At 41.3% G+C, this 13,827-nt stretch overlaps 1 protein-coding gene and 1 long non-coding RNA gene across 2 annotated transcripts; both read left to right on the top strand.

The window, feature by feature from the left end:
• Positions 1-298: 298 nt before the first annotated feature.
• Positions 299-1,732, top strand: LOC135467384 (uncharacterized). The gene is made up of 3 exons (XR_010444164.1): positions 299-425; positions 821-973; positions 1,567-1,732. It is a non-coding gene; the product is annotated as an uncharacterized LOC135467384 (long non-coding RNA).
• Positions 1,733-3,731: 1,999 nt separating this feature from the next.
• Positions 3,732-13,135, top strand: LOC135461423 (xaa-Arg dipeptidase-like). The gene is made up of 6 exons (XM_064738523.1): positions 3,732-4,130; positions 5,807-5,955; positions 6,751-6,893; positions 8,427-8,581; positions 10,215-10,455; positions 12,561-13,135. The coding sequence occupies exons 1-6, from the start codon at positions 3,762-3,764 to the stop codon at positions 12,740-12,742; spliced, it is 1,239 nt and encodes a 412-aa protein (XP_064594593.1). The 5' UTR covers positions 3,732-3,761; the 3' UTR covers positions 12,743-13,135.
• Positions 13,136-13,827: the final 692 nt, after the last annotated feature.

The following is a 13,827-nucleotide window of genomic DNA, read 5'->3' as shown; positions in this document are numbered from 1 at the left end:
AGGACACAAGGTGTGAGGTAGTGATGAGGCTGCGAGTGACGTCCCCTTGGCGTTGCTAGGCACGCCTCCCAGCTGCCGGCATGGAAAGGTCCAGATTTTGACGGTCAACCTATGTCAAGATTTTTATGGCTTCTTTCTCACAGGCTGGGCCAGGTATGCACCAAAGCTTATTGGCCACGGAATGTTTGGGACTGAGCTACAGTGCTAGACGTTAACATTGTCGCTTATGGAAAATTAATGGGGGTCCGAGGCCTGTATAGGCCTATGTCTCGTACATTTCCACGGCAAGAAAATCTGTGGAAAAGGTGTCGAGTGAAGTTGCAGGGATATAAGACACCGTACATGTTGTGGAATATTTGTACCTCAATATATGTGTCATTGTATGCAATGTGTAAAGTCAGCCCTTCGTATTTTACAGAAGAAAGGTCTGTGAGATATGTCTGTTGTGACAAGGTATTCCACATGTATTCCACATGTACCATAAAGGCTGGCTCTTTTCAGTCACATGTCAAGCCGTTTCCGGACGTGTCCATGTCTTTGGTACATATGTACAATAATCGTTTACGATGTAATTCATCATCATCTGCAAAGAAAAAAATAATTTTTTGTAGAATACCATCATATCATTTACTAGGTGGTCTATCTTTTAAGTACTAGGTCCTGGATGTGAAAAGATGTGATATATTTTTTATAGCTTATGCTAAAGTATTTTTATCATAGTATTTTTTTCACCTTTAGGTAACATTATTGATAGCATATTTGTTCAATAAAAGGCGATAGTGGTTCTTAATTTGATTACTGGGTTTCACTTTTGTTTCAGAGTTGCCAAATACTCGCCCTCATTTGAATGTGTGACTCGGAGGATGTCTCAGCCACGACCTCTGCCATCAGGAAGCACTCCATCAGACCCGCCAAGATCTCAAGAAACATTTGATTATCTCTGGCAGACCCTGAGAGGTGTCACTAGTTAAGGGTAGGGCCTCACAACTTGTGACAGCCAACTTAATGTGTTCCAGACTCCAGAATTGATCTTAGGAATAGTAAACGTATCTGTAAAATTTTATAGTGTCATAGGTAAAAAAAAATAGCCCTTTTTCTTATTCAGTGTCACTTGCAACCTCGTGAGAGCTTGCAAAATACCTTTTATTGTAGTTTGCACTTTCACGCAAAAGACTGAGACCATTTTTTAAAAAAATGTGCATCTCATGTAATCTGACCCTATCCCGAAAATTAGGGTAGGTTGGTTGTTTTTATTTTAGGCTTTGTTATTTGATAAGTGTTTACATTTAAGACAAAGTGCACTGGAAATGCAAAGATTAAAGGTTTTCTGAAGAAAAACGTAATAGAAACATTTGCCCCTTTATTGAATAGATAGGGTTGTGCGAACCAAACATATTTTTATTGACGGCCTTAAATTTAGCAATACATGGACATATATACACAGCCTTTTGGTATACCGGTAGCCTGAGATGGTAATTTGCGTAAGGACATTTAGTATTTTTCAAATCATCATGATCATGGGTTCCATTTTGTTTAGTAGAATGCCACGACCTCTTTCAGCAACAGGCACTCTTGGTGCAGCTAACCCACCAGTTCATATGACAACGAGGAGTCATTAGGTGTATGTGCCAGAGTTCCAGGGTTTACCAGTGACGGCCTTCCCAACGTAATGCAGCATCGTTTGTCCACCTTCGACTGTTTTGCCAACACTATAGCGCTGTCTTTAATAAAAAGTCCCATAAGCCAGCTTGCCCACAAAACTATAGCTACTGCGTTTATTAACACAGAAAATCTGCTTTCTGGTGAGGCGTTTTCATCAGCACCATGCTGGATCAAAAGTTCGACACGTCCAAATGGCCAGTCTGTACAGCACTAAATAAGTTGACGAGAGGCCTCCATGGTCGAGGTGGTTAGCACACCAGCGCAATGACACAGGAGCCTCTCACCAATGCGGTCGCCGTGAGTTCAAGTTCAGCTCTTGCTGGCTTCCTTTCCGGTGGCACCTGGATAGGTCATCCAGAAACCTGCGGATGGCTGTGCGTTTCCTCCGGTCTTTGCCCTGTTTCATCCCACCATAATGCTGACCGCGGTCGTATAAGTGAAATATTCTTGAGTACGGTGTAAAACACCAATCAGATAAATAAATAAATGATGACGGAAGTTTTATATTAGCACAACTTTCCAACAAAAACTCTACTACATCACCATGTCCCTGTTTAGCTGCTCAAAGAATGTCTGTGTAACCGTCATTCTCGCTTGTGTTCAAGGAGACATTATGCTCCACGAAAATGGATATCACGTCAAAGTGGTCTTTCGTAGAGGCAATAGCCAAATCTGTCAAGCCGTAGTTGGAGTCACGATCATCCACATCTGCATCGTTGCTGAAGGAAAGTTTTGGCAAATCACTTTTGATAAAATCAGCAGACATACAATCTTAATCAGCCTCGGACTTTAGTAACTCACCAACGACGTTGTAATACCCTATCCAACTCGCTATAACCATACCTGTGGTTTCATTTAAACTCCCGGTGTCAACAGCTGGCAACAAGCCTTTGATTACTATCAGCTGTTCTTCAAAAGAAGCCACCCATAAGGCAGGTTCTCCGCCAGCTTCTGTAGCAGTGCCATTTGAGACCTGCTTCAATATTGATCTCATTCTCTTAACCAACATTAGCTGTATGAGAAGCCAGACATTTTACAATGTCAGGGTCGCCCTCTTGTACAGCTATGCCTGTTGGTGTGAAGCCTTCATCATTCTTAATATCTTGGCTGAATGAGAAACTTGCTGCAACAGTTTCGACGTCATGTCAGTCCTTAAGAATTCACTACCTTTACATCAGCTCCTGGTTTCACCAAAAAATCCCCATACCTCCCACTGTTGTCCCCTTGATGGAACAGTTACACATGGCTTCATTCCATCCAAGTGGTGTCCAGACGAAGCCCGCTGTTTAGGTAGAACCCTAGAATGCCCTTTATGTGACGCTGTGTCAGTGGGGAAGCTTTCCCGTCTGTGGAGTGATATTATCAAACTCTTTGTTGGCCATGGGGGTATTTTCCAGTGGGCATGGTTTACATTTGTAAATATGGAGAGGTACAGTTAAACATAGCGTTAGCCATGTGACATTTTGCATAGATCATGCTTTACATCTGGGATTATGGAGTGGTGTGCTGTTAAATGGTTTATTGCAACAGTATTTCATAATGTCCACCTCTACATATCTTCAATTTACAAGCCCTGTTTAAAGCCCTCATTTTTTGATACTTTACATCCGTCATTAAAATTATGTGGGTCATATTTAGGTCTGATACGTGGCTGCTTTGAGATATCTATGATCTGATTCTAAGCTGTAACAAATCCCTAGTAGTTTAGGTCAAACTGTCGCATCAACAAGCCTATCCACGATCCATTAGAATTAATGAATATGCCGGATAAAATTGAGTGGCTGGTTTACACATACGCATTAAGACACTGCAGACTCTTGTGTGCTACAGATCCATATCAGACATCAACGGAACAATGACAGAATTCCGTTTATGAATATGTAGGCTATGTAGGATATTAAAAAAAAATTATACATTCCCTATCATAGACTGTTGATAGCCCTTGACTGAGTATGGCTGTGCATTTATCAGCGCTATTGCTATATACTATAGGGTATGTATAATATACCCTATATGTCTAACACACCAGCTCATACTTCAAGCATTGCACAGCGGGTTGCGGAGGTTGTGAAAGAAGCATACCTATAAACTAGGCTAAAATGGCGAAACTATGCGAAGTAGCTAACCTTACAATTGACAATGCAGCAGAAGATCTTAACAGCGTCAGTCAAGAAATATGGAAGCGACCAGAGTTGAATTTTGAGGAGTTCCATGCGCATGACTTACTGACAGACTGGCTCCAGAAAAATGGCTTCACAGTTGAAAGACAATACAAAGGTATCAAGACGGCCTTCCGTGCAACGTACGGTCCTGAAAACGGGAAACCGCACGTGGCAGTACTCTGTGAGTATGACGCTCTGCCGGAGATAGGACATGGATGTGGGCACAATCTGATTGCCGAGGTGGGCGTGGCTGCTGGACTTGGGGTCAAAGCTGCAATGACCACCGCAGGAAATAACATTGGATTGGTAAGACTCAGCTCTTAAAGGTCTCTGTCGGGTTTAAGTGTAGTCTAGCTGCATAACTGACCTTTTAGCCTTAGTTTCAACTAAAATCCACCCGTTTCAATGGGATCTGATAATATATATTCACGATGATAATACATGTTTATATTCACAGTATAGTTGTGGCATGGCGTGAAAACGCCTACTTCTCATTCCCATTCCCACGTTCTCACTGTTCTTGGAATCTTGGTGTTAATAAACGGTTAACGACTCTCGTGCAGCCGTTTCCATGAAGTTGTATAGCTCTGCGCCGCACGTGGGAAAGATCGCCGGTAACTTCCCAAAAGGTAGTTGTTTATCCCACACTGAGAGAAAAGTTTGGGTCAACTGACTCAAAAATCTTAGTTATACAATTCAGCTCGTTCAACTCAGAGAAATGAGTCATGTGACCAGATCAGCTGAGTCATGAAACTCATTTTAGGTTATACCGTTCACTCACTTGATTAGTCGGAAAACTCACCGGAGTCTCGCGTTACTCACCTGTGGCCGTGACTCAGTTTTCTGAGTTGAATTACCTCAATTTTTTTCTCAGTAAATGTACTCTCTTGTTTCTTCGACCCACAAAACGGATCGCCATACTTTAAGTTACGAACCAGGGTTAATAAATAATAAGTGAAAAAAAAAAATAGAAAAGCGCCTGTCCTACTCCGGTGACGTTTTTACAAGCATGTACAAGTATATGCTGGCAGTCAAACACTGTACTCTAATCAGATCCGAAGCACACGTAACAAATGTTAAGAAAGGTGCCAGGTTCGCCCTTAATCGATACATAAACGTCAACTGACAATTTTATAACCGTCTGGGCGTTATCCTTATCGGTCGTGACAATGCTCTGATTTCAATCTGACCGACCACTTTTCCATACACGATATGCCCGAATGGAATAAAACCAGTTTTAGAGACCCGTTTGTATCTTTTCTTTTTAAATGAAATACACCAATATGACAACTACATGTTTTCTTTATAAGCTCACCGTTCTAAACACTCCGGCTGAAACCCACCAGCTACACAAGACAACTACATGTACTCTTTTCCAGCTCACAGTACTATATGTATAAGGTCTACTCGTGTATACTATCGGATCTTGGTGCATTCTTTTCCAGCTCACCGTACTTGGCACCAGCTGAAATACACCAGCTCTGCACTGTGAAAACTGTATATTCTTTTCTAGTTCACCGTACTTGGCACTAGATGAAATACACCAGCCGAAATACACCAGCTCCGCTCTATGAGAACTTTAGTATATTCTTTTCAAGCTCACAGTACTTGGCACTAGATGAAATACACCAGCTCTGCACCATGAGAATTATGTATATTCTTTTCCTGCTCACCGTGCTTGGTACTAGCTGAAGTACACCAACTCTGCTCTATGAGAACTTCGTGTGTTCTTTTCCAGCTCACCGTGCTTGGCACTAGCTGAAATAAACCAACTCTGCACTATGAGAACTTCGTGTGTTCTTTTCCAGCTCACCGTACTTGGTACTAGCTGAAATATACCAACTCTGCACTATGAGAACTTTGTGTATTCTTTTCCAGTACACCGAAATACACCAGCGAAGCATACTTTTTTCCAGCTCACTGTACTTGGAACTGGCTAACATACATCAGTTGTGTACAGTCAGAGCTATGCTGTTTTCCAGCTCACCGTACTTGGTACTCCAGCTGAAGAGGGAGGTGGCGGAAAAGTGGAACTGATCAACCGTGGGGCTCTGGACGGGGTGGATATTGCTATCATGAGTCACCCCAGCGGATTTGACATCAAGCAATATAAAACGCTGGCTATAGTACAGTAAATATACTAGTGCTTTACATTGTGTACGTCCGAACCAACCAGTGCTAATGGGTTTACCCTCTTTGGAACCAATTCTTAATTTCCTCACAATGACATGTGTTCTGTCCTAAATTTAAGGTCATATATATTTGTAAGTTCTTCTTCCATGCTTTACCCAAGGTTAACTAAATATATATACATATATCTGTTTAACAGGTCTCAAATTTGAAATTTGAATCTAAAAAATAAACTGTCCTTAGCAGGCCTGTAATTTGAAATATGTGCGACAAACAGATTTTCCCCTCCTGGGCAAGCTGAAGGTGTTGATGTATCCCATATTAGAGTAGTGAGTGAGTGCTTGGGGTTCAACGTCATAGTTAACAATTTTACAGTTTGACAACGACAACATTAGCGGAAGGCCAGTTAAAAGGAATTTCATGTAAGATCATCTGAAAAGGCAGTACGATTACTGTCAGCTGTTTATTTCCACAAAGGTTATGACAGAGGTGCATGTGGGACACTTCCTCTAGATAAAAATCACTTCCTGTCTCAACACCGTGACCCCAAAGACCTCGGCGTTGTTCAAGATTTCTTTACAAAATTTGCTGTTGGTGGCAGTGATGTAAAGCGAAAGGTAGAGAGCGACGCATGCGCTGTATGGAATATGGGCTGGACGAGGGATATCAGATTTTTTGCATCAAACTGAAATAAATAGTGAAATACAACAGCAATGATAAATTGAGTCAGCCTGTTCCTTTGCATGCTATGCTGTGTTTTACAGTTGTCACCCACTGTCATTTTGTTTGCTGACAGATTGTACATTACTTATTACGGCAAGGCCAGCCATGCTTCCGCTTTTCCATGGGAAGGGCTTAACGCCCTTGACGCGGCGGTTCTCGGCTACCAGAATCTGGCCTGTCTCAGACAGCAACTCAAACCAGATTGGAAAATGCACGGTAAGATGTACAGTTTCAATCGTTCCTGTCGCTCTTCCGGATACACCTTTTTTCAACATCCTAAAGTGTTTTCTTGGCAAAATATTTTTAGTTGCTTCTTTTCGCCTTGCTTCGAAGTTTAGTTTTATTTTCCATAGGGTCTACATTATTACGTTATGGGTATTTATTTATTTGATTGTCGTTTAATGCTAACAATTAAATATTCAAGACTTTTTTCGCTTACACGATGGCTGTGAATTTGTGGGGTTAAGAGCATGTGAAATGCTACGGCCACATTTTCGTCAGCGTAAAATGGAGGTTAAATAAAAACCATAACCTCGCAAAGTCCTCATTTGAGAATGTTTTACAATTATAATCTCTCCCCCCCCCCCCCGCTTCCCCGCTTATATACTTTTCGAAAAAGTTGTAGACGCGGTATTTCCTTGAAAATTCCCGAACTGCTACAGGAAGTGACGTCAGTGAAAGAAATAAATATGACATGTCTTATTTGGTCTTTCCATGTGCTCTCAACCCCGTAATAGCGGAAGCGAGTCTCTTATATTATAGTCAGTAAAATCTGCAATAAACAATTTAGTTTCCGGTATTTCCTATAACTTGATAGACGCTGGAAATAGAATATGCGTAAGGACATCATTATGGCAGTATCACGCGTCTACATTAGCTGCAGGAATTAGTTGGGATTGCTGTGTCAGAGTAGGTTTTCCCATTAGTCCATGTGAGGATGTATTCTAGAGTGGCGTCCCTTTGGTTAAGGTAGCCGATCATGACCAAGGAGGGAACCTCTGTGTATACGCACACACATTTTTAAAAAAAAAACAGCATTCTGCTGTGAAACACATGGCTTTGCTCGGCGAAAACACCATCTTACGTAACAGAAAACACCATCTTACGTAGCAGAAACTCATCTGTAATCATCGATTTAGTATGACACCACTTGCATTATTGAGTGGTATCAGCAGGCATTATTTATTTCATTTGATTAATGTTTAACACAGTGGCCTAGAATTTCTCACTTGTACGACTTCGATGAGTTTGATAAAAAAACGCCAACCTTTAAGAAGCTTCTTGACTTCTGACTTAAAATCTCTGTCGAACATTTTACCGAAGTAAGATTCCAATCCGTGACCTGTTTGGTGAGGGGTCGATCGAGTGGCCCAGGAGACATTGTGATTTCGTCAAACAATCATGCTGTTGATTTTTATTCCAGTTCATGTTCTGTTGCAGTTGTATTGTATTTTTGACAAACATGTATCTCACTGGTGAACAAATCAAATCGCCCCCGGGCTCTACCCGGTTTCCTCCCACCATAATGCTGGCTGGCGTAGAAGTGAAATATTCTTGAGTACGGTGTAAAACACCCATCAAATAAAGAAATAAACAAATCAAATCGAACTAAATCATATCAAACCATACTCTTGCGATATATGATATTTATCTAATCGTTAATTTCACAATCTTTATCGGTCAGTATTTTGGAAACACTTTGTAGATCCGGTGTATAATATGTCATACCCTTTCATCACAATTCCCCAGGTGTCATCTTAAACGGAGGTGCCAAGCCTAACATCATACCCGAGGAGACTAAGCTGGAGTTCTACCTGCGGGCGCCCACTGCAGCCGAACTCCTGCAGCTGGTGGACAAAGCTACGGCATGCTTTGAGGCGGCTGCACAGGCGACTGGCTGCACGGTATGTACGAAGTGTATCTGAAAGTATACTAGCTATAGTTCTTCTGAAAGCTGGATAGTTCCGCATCACAACGGATACCTTTCATCACTTAAAATGAGGGTCTAACTGATCTTTAAGGTAAATATCGCTTGCGATAGTATGACAACAAATTATTTTACCTATAAATTCACTCATACTCACTGCCAAAATTGCCTATCGTCAGCGACACCTAATGCCACAAGGTCTACACATGTTTATTCCTGAGAAAATAAAGTTGGAATACTTTTCATAATTGATAATGTTAAACTCCATAAGCTTGTTTTTGTTTTTTTATTTTCAAGATTCCATTGTCCATGGAGACGTCATATTTATTATGAAGTTGCATGCTGAATAATGGGGTCTAGAGAGTAATCGATGAAATTACTATCGCAGCCCCGCTAGTCATTTAATCAAACTCCACGCCGTAAAACTTATGTCACTCCGAATAGGCTGCCTTTTCTCTTCATAACAGAATGTCCTCACATCGAACTGTGAAGCCGTGCTGTCGTGAGGTCGTATGGCTACTACAGATTGAGTAAATTTTGATTTATTAAGGCTATACTGTACCAAAACGCTTCAAACATAGCCGTGTCAAAGGCAGGGTTTAGAGTGTAGTTGATGAGAAATTATAAGTGGACTAACTGGTGTCCATCGGTGTCAACCATACTGGATTCGTCTATTGTCAAGCAAGCCATCTTTTTTAAAATAATTTTTTAAATAATTATGAATTAGAAAAAAAGCATTTTAACTGCATTTCCTGTGAAATAATATGGATGTCAACCTTGTCCTTGTGTAGAGTTTGTCGTGTTTCGTGTCACTAGCGAAAGGCAAGTTTGGTAGTGGGTGTGAGTGGTTTTAGAGGTACATGTTGTTGAGAACAGGCACCATGTTGAAAAGAAACATACTGTGGCGTCTTCCGTAAGTTCGAGACCAACTGTGGTAGGGTAGTGAACAGAGCCCATTGGATCGGGGGTTCATTCTGGAATCGAGTATAATATACGGTACCAGAAATTCTAATACAAGTATACCGCTTGGGTGACTTGATGGTTTGAGGGTTCCCGTCGAAGTCCCGGGGCAGGTCATACCAAAGGCTTTAAAAATAATATTTACTGCTGCCTCAGGGAAATTGGTTGGCCCAGTGTCAGTATAATGTAACTGGTTAGGGTGTCATATCTGGTGTCGTCTACATGGTTGTTCAGTGGCGGTAGCACTTTGGCACCTTTGCCACAAGCAGATATAGTATATGTACACACACCTAATGACTCCTCGTCACGTTAAACCCGAAGCGTGGCTCTCCACATAAGAGTCAGTATCTCTTGACTTGCTGGGACGTCAGTGTCTTCGGCATGCCGTTCCAGAGGGGAAGCGCCATAAATAAGTTAACAATGGGCAGGATCTGCTGCAAGGAGACAACGCTTGATGACATTGAAAATGTTGTTGACAACGACATTAAACCCCACTCACAAACAAACAAACAAACAAACTATCAGATAACTATGAATGGTGAACATATAAAGTTACAAGTTACAGCTTTATCATCGTCTGTTATTAAATATATCATTTAAGGTGATAACTACAGTTATTCGACATTTTGTTTATACATGTATATATTCAGGTGAAAATCGACTTTGAAAACCATCCTTTCCTTGAGATGGTACATAACGCCACGTTGACGGAGCTGTACGTAAAGCATGCTGAGGGTTTCGGCCTTGATCTCGTACGCTGTGAAACGTTGAAAAAGTCGAGCGGCTCTACGGACATGGGAAATGTTTCTTACGTGGTGCCAAGTATTCACCCGTTGTTTTCTATTGAGGACGGCACGGCCAACCATACGAGGGCGTTCACCAGGGCAGCAGGTAGGGAGGTCTGGTTACTGCCAGAATAAGTATTGCAAATTACTGATAGAGCAGAGTGGTACTGTCTCTTCAAAGAAGCCCTCCAGTTCCAAGAGAAACTAAATGACATGAAAGAAATGCTGTGGAACAGAGCTAACACCCTGGTTCAGAATGACTCACTCACTGTTTAACCCCTATAACTGAAGAGTCCTCAAAACAAAACCTTATTAGACGTTGAATCAGTTATTTATTTATTTATTTGATTGGTGTTTTACGCCGTACTCAAGAATATTTCACTTATACGACTGCGGCCAGTATAATTGTGGGAAACCGGGCAGAGCCTAGGGGAAACCCACAACCATCCGCAGGTTGTTGAAAGACCTTCCCACTTACGGTTGAATCAGTTAGATATGATGTTTAGTAAGTTAATTATGCTGCACAGACACCAGGCTCCACTTTCACAAGACTTCATTGATCAAATTTCTCGTCGCATTTTATCGTAAAGGATATTGTCTTCATGGAATAGCACCATAAGGTGACGTAATTCGCAAGAGAAGTTACGAAAAACTGATTTACGAAGTTATGTGAAAGTTGGCCCAGAAACGTTTCAAAGTACAACGTCACGTGGCCGTACATCAGGGATGGCTGATGCCATATCTTCTCGCGAGATTTACGAAACACATTTTAAAGGGTTTTTTTTTTTACTCCTCTACTACGTCAGTTGTAAGCCCTGTGCCTCTCGTGAGATATCTCCAGTGAACAATTCCCCACGTTTTTGGTGGTGGGAACTTTCAAGCTGTTTCAGAACTTGACTTTCCGGAGTATATGAATGTCTTTAGATCTTTGAATCAAACAGTCATAAAAAAAAACTTATTTTCAGCATACTGCAAAACGACAGAAATGTACGATCGTAAGATATTCATTTGAATGTTTGGTGCGGACCTGACCAATCAGATGCATGATCGCGCTCTTCAAATACCAAAGTATGCATTGACCCTACTAAAGTATGACATGATCTTTTATGGGTATTGCTTATGTTATTTATTTATTTATATATTTGATTGGTGTTTTATGCCGTACTTATACGACGGTGGTCAGCATTATGGTGGGTGAAAACCGGGCAGAGCCCGGGGGGAAACCCACGACCATTCGCAGGTTGCTGGCAGACCTTCCCACGTACGGCCGGAGAGGAAGCCAGCATGAGCTGGACTTGAACTCACAGCGACTGCATTGGTGAGAGGCCCCTGGGTCATTACGCTGCGCTAGCGCGCTAACCAACTGAGCCACGGAGGTCCCGGGGTATTGCTTATGAGCCTATCGAGATATATAGATGGCAACGCAAAATGTTAGGGGATGAGGAAGTATATAAAAACATTGTAGAAGATTTAGTGTCCGTATCCTTTGCCTTATATTACTGCACAGAACGGCGTTGAATTGTGGTAGTGTAATTGCACGTTAAATGTGATGACAACACAGCATTTTGAGCAACTCTAGACCAGTGGAGCCTAATAAACTGCTATTGACACCTAATCATCACCTAATTCTGCTTAAGCGATGACTTCCGGGGAAATGTAAATTGCCATTGTTTACATGAACAATTTGAATTAAATCTTAACTTCTGTAAACTGGCAGGAGACTTGACTTTACCATTTGTATGTAGCCACATGCAACTGTCACACTGCGAGTCGTCGTTGCTCTAGTTTAACTCTGCACACTGTGGGTTCTTTTGTATTTCATTCTGAACCATGGGGCTATGATAATAGTTGACGTGTAATATGCTACTATTTGATCATTTGTTGGAATACAGGTTTAGAATAAAACTTTGGTAAATTGACAAGAGACTGTATTTCACCGGCAATATGTGTGGCCATTTGAGAACTATCACACTGTCGTCGCTGTTCTAGTTTTACTCCACATGTATGCTGAAGTCTATGTCACCCGTAAACAGCTAAGGATATGTTTACAGGAAAAAAGGAACAGTTCATCTGTTCTGTGTGTTGGGGTTCTCAAGGTCAGATGGGTATAATTAAAACATGGGAAGGTCCTTTTTGTAAATTCGCGAATGGTTTTGCCCATCAGCGTAATATGTTAGTTTTTTTTAACACCATCCATTTTTTGTTTTACAGGTGATATCGCTGCTCAAAAACGAACTCTAACGGAAGCTAAGATCCTCGCTGGCATTGCGCTTGACGTCATGCAGAGCCCGGATGTGCTGTCGGCTGTGAAGCGGGACTTCCAGAAAGACGTTGAGAATCGAGATATCAACGCCGCGAAAGAGTTGCTTAAAAAATGCTCCGTGTCCCAGTGAAAAAAAAAAACGACAACGGATTTATTTACAAACTCGGTTGCATGTGTGCATGAGGATTGTGGTGAAATGCCAGTTTGCTCAATATCAGTTTGTGGCTGTACAACAGTGAAGCGAAACAGCTTATATATCTCTAATGAAGCAATTAGACGAATTACACGTCAGTGCTGAAGCAGGATTTTCGAAAATTTAAAATAATGATCATCGTATCGTGACATGAAAAGCTCTCGACAAGAGTTGTTTCGCCTATGCTATATAACACGAGATTATTTGTCATTATTCACACCTGAAGAGTTTCATTAACTGCGCAATAGTTGATGTCGATATAATTTTTTAATTGAACATGGACGTCTGTAATGCAGTCACTGTTTAAAGATACTCTCCATATACCTCTGTTTTCACTCTCCAGAAGGTCCAACAAATGGAAATAAAATGTAAATTACCTATTGGTGTTTGTCTTAATTACATTTACGCTTTACATTTATATAAACAGGTGAAGGTTAAAGGAAACAGTGAAAAAAGTAAAGGAAGAAGTGGCAGGAGCCACATCATTTGGATGTCATCTCTATATTGTTTACTGTATTTTTTTGTGGTGTCGCGTTAATATATGTTCACTTAGCACATAAAAGTAAAACAGACTGATGTAGTTGACTGATGTAGGATGTTCGTGTACTGTCATGCCATGTCGCTCGGCTCAGATAGTGTCCCATCACGCAATGCATTGTTATTTTAAAAAATTTTTAAAATAACACTACAGGGTGAAACGAACACATTTTTTCTATCTGATGGTGCCTGCTGCATAATTTTGCGTTTTGTCCTTTGCCATATACGTAAAGCCTGAAAACGGCAAAGCTGGCATAAATCGCTGAGTCTATTGCGTCCTCCATCTTGAACACCCTATAATTTCTGCTGGGGGTTTGTTGCTCTCAGCCAGTGAGATTCGTTAAAACTGCCGACTTGTTCCTGTAAACTCGGAACCTACCTCCAACATTCCGGTTTCCCGATCGTCAAGCGGAAAAGGAACTGTACTGTTCGCTGCCTTCTGGGAAGAAGAGTTCTACCGGAAATGTACAAACGGCACTTCGGGG

Source organism: Liolophura sinensis, chromosome 1 (assembly GCF_032854445.1).
Source record: "Liolophura sinensis isolate JHLJ2023 chromosome 1, CUHK_Ljap_v2, whole genome shotgun sequence".
NCBI lineage: Eukaryota > Metazoa > Mollusca > Polyplacophora > Chitonida > Chitonidae > Liolophura > Liolophura sinensis.
This window is presented reverse-complemented; position numbering and strand designations above follow the sequence as displayed.

Coding starts and splice junctions, on each gene's coding strand:
- LOC135461423 (XM_064738523.1), top strand. CDS start 3,762: ATGGCGAAACTATGCGAAGTAGCTAACCTTACAATTGACAATGCAGCA. Junction 6,894..8,426: donor ACCAGATTGGAAAATGCACG/GTAAGATGTACA, acceptor ACAATTCCCCAG/GTGTCATCTTAAACGGAGGT. Junction 10,456..12,560: donor GGCGTTCACCAGGGCAGCAG/GTAGGGAGGTCT, acceptor TTTGTTTTACAG/GTGATATCGCTGCTCAAAAA.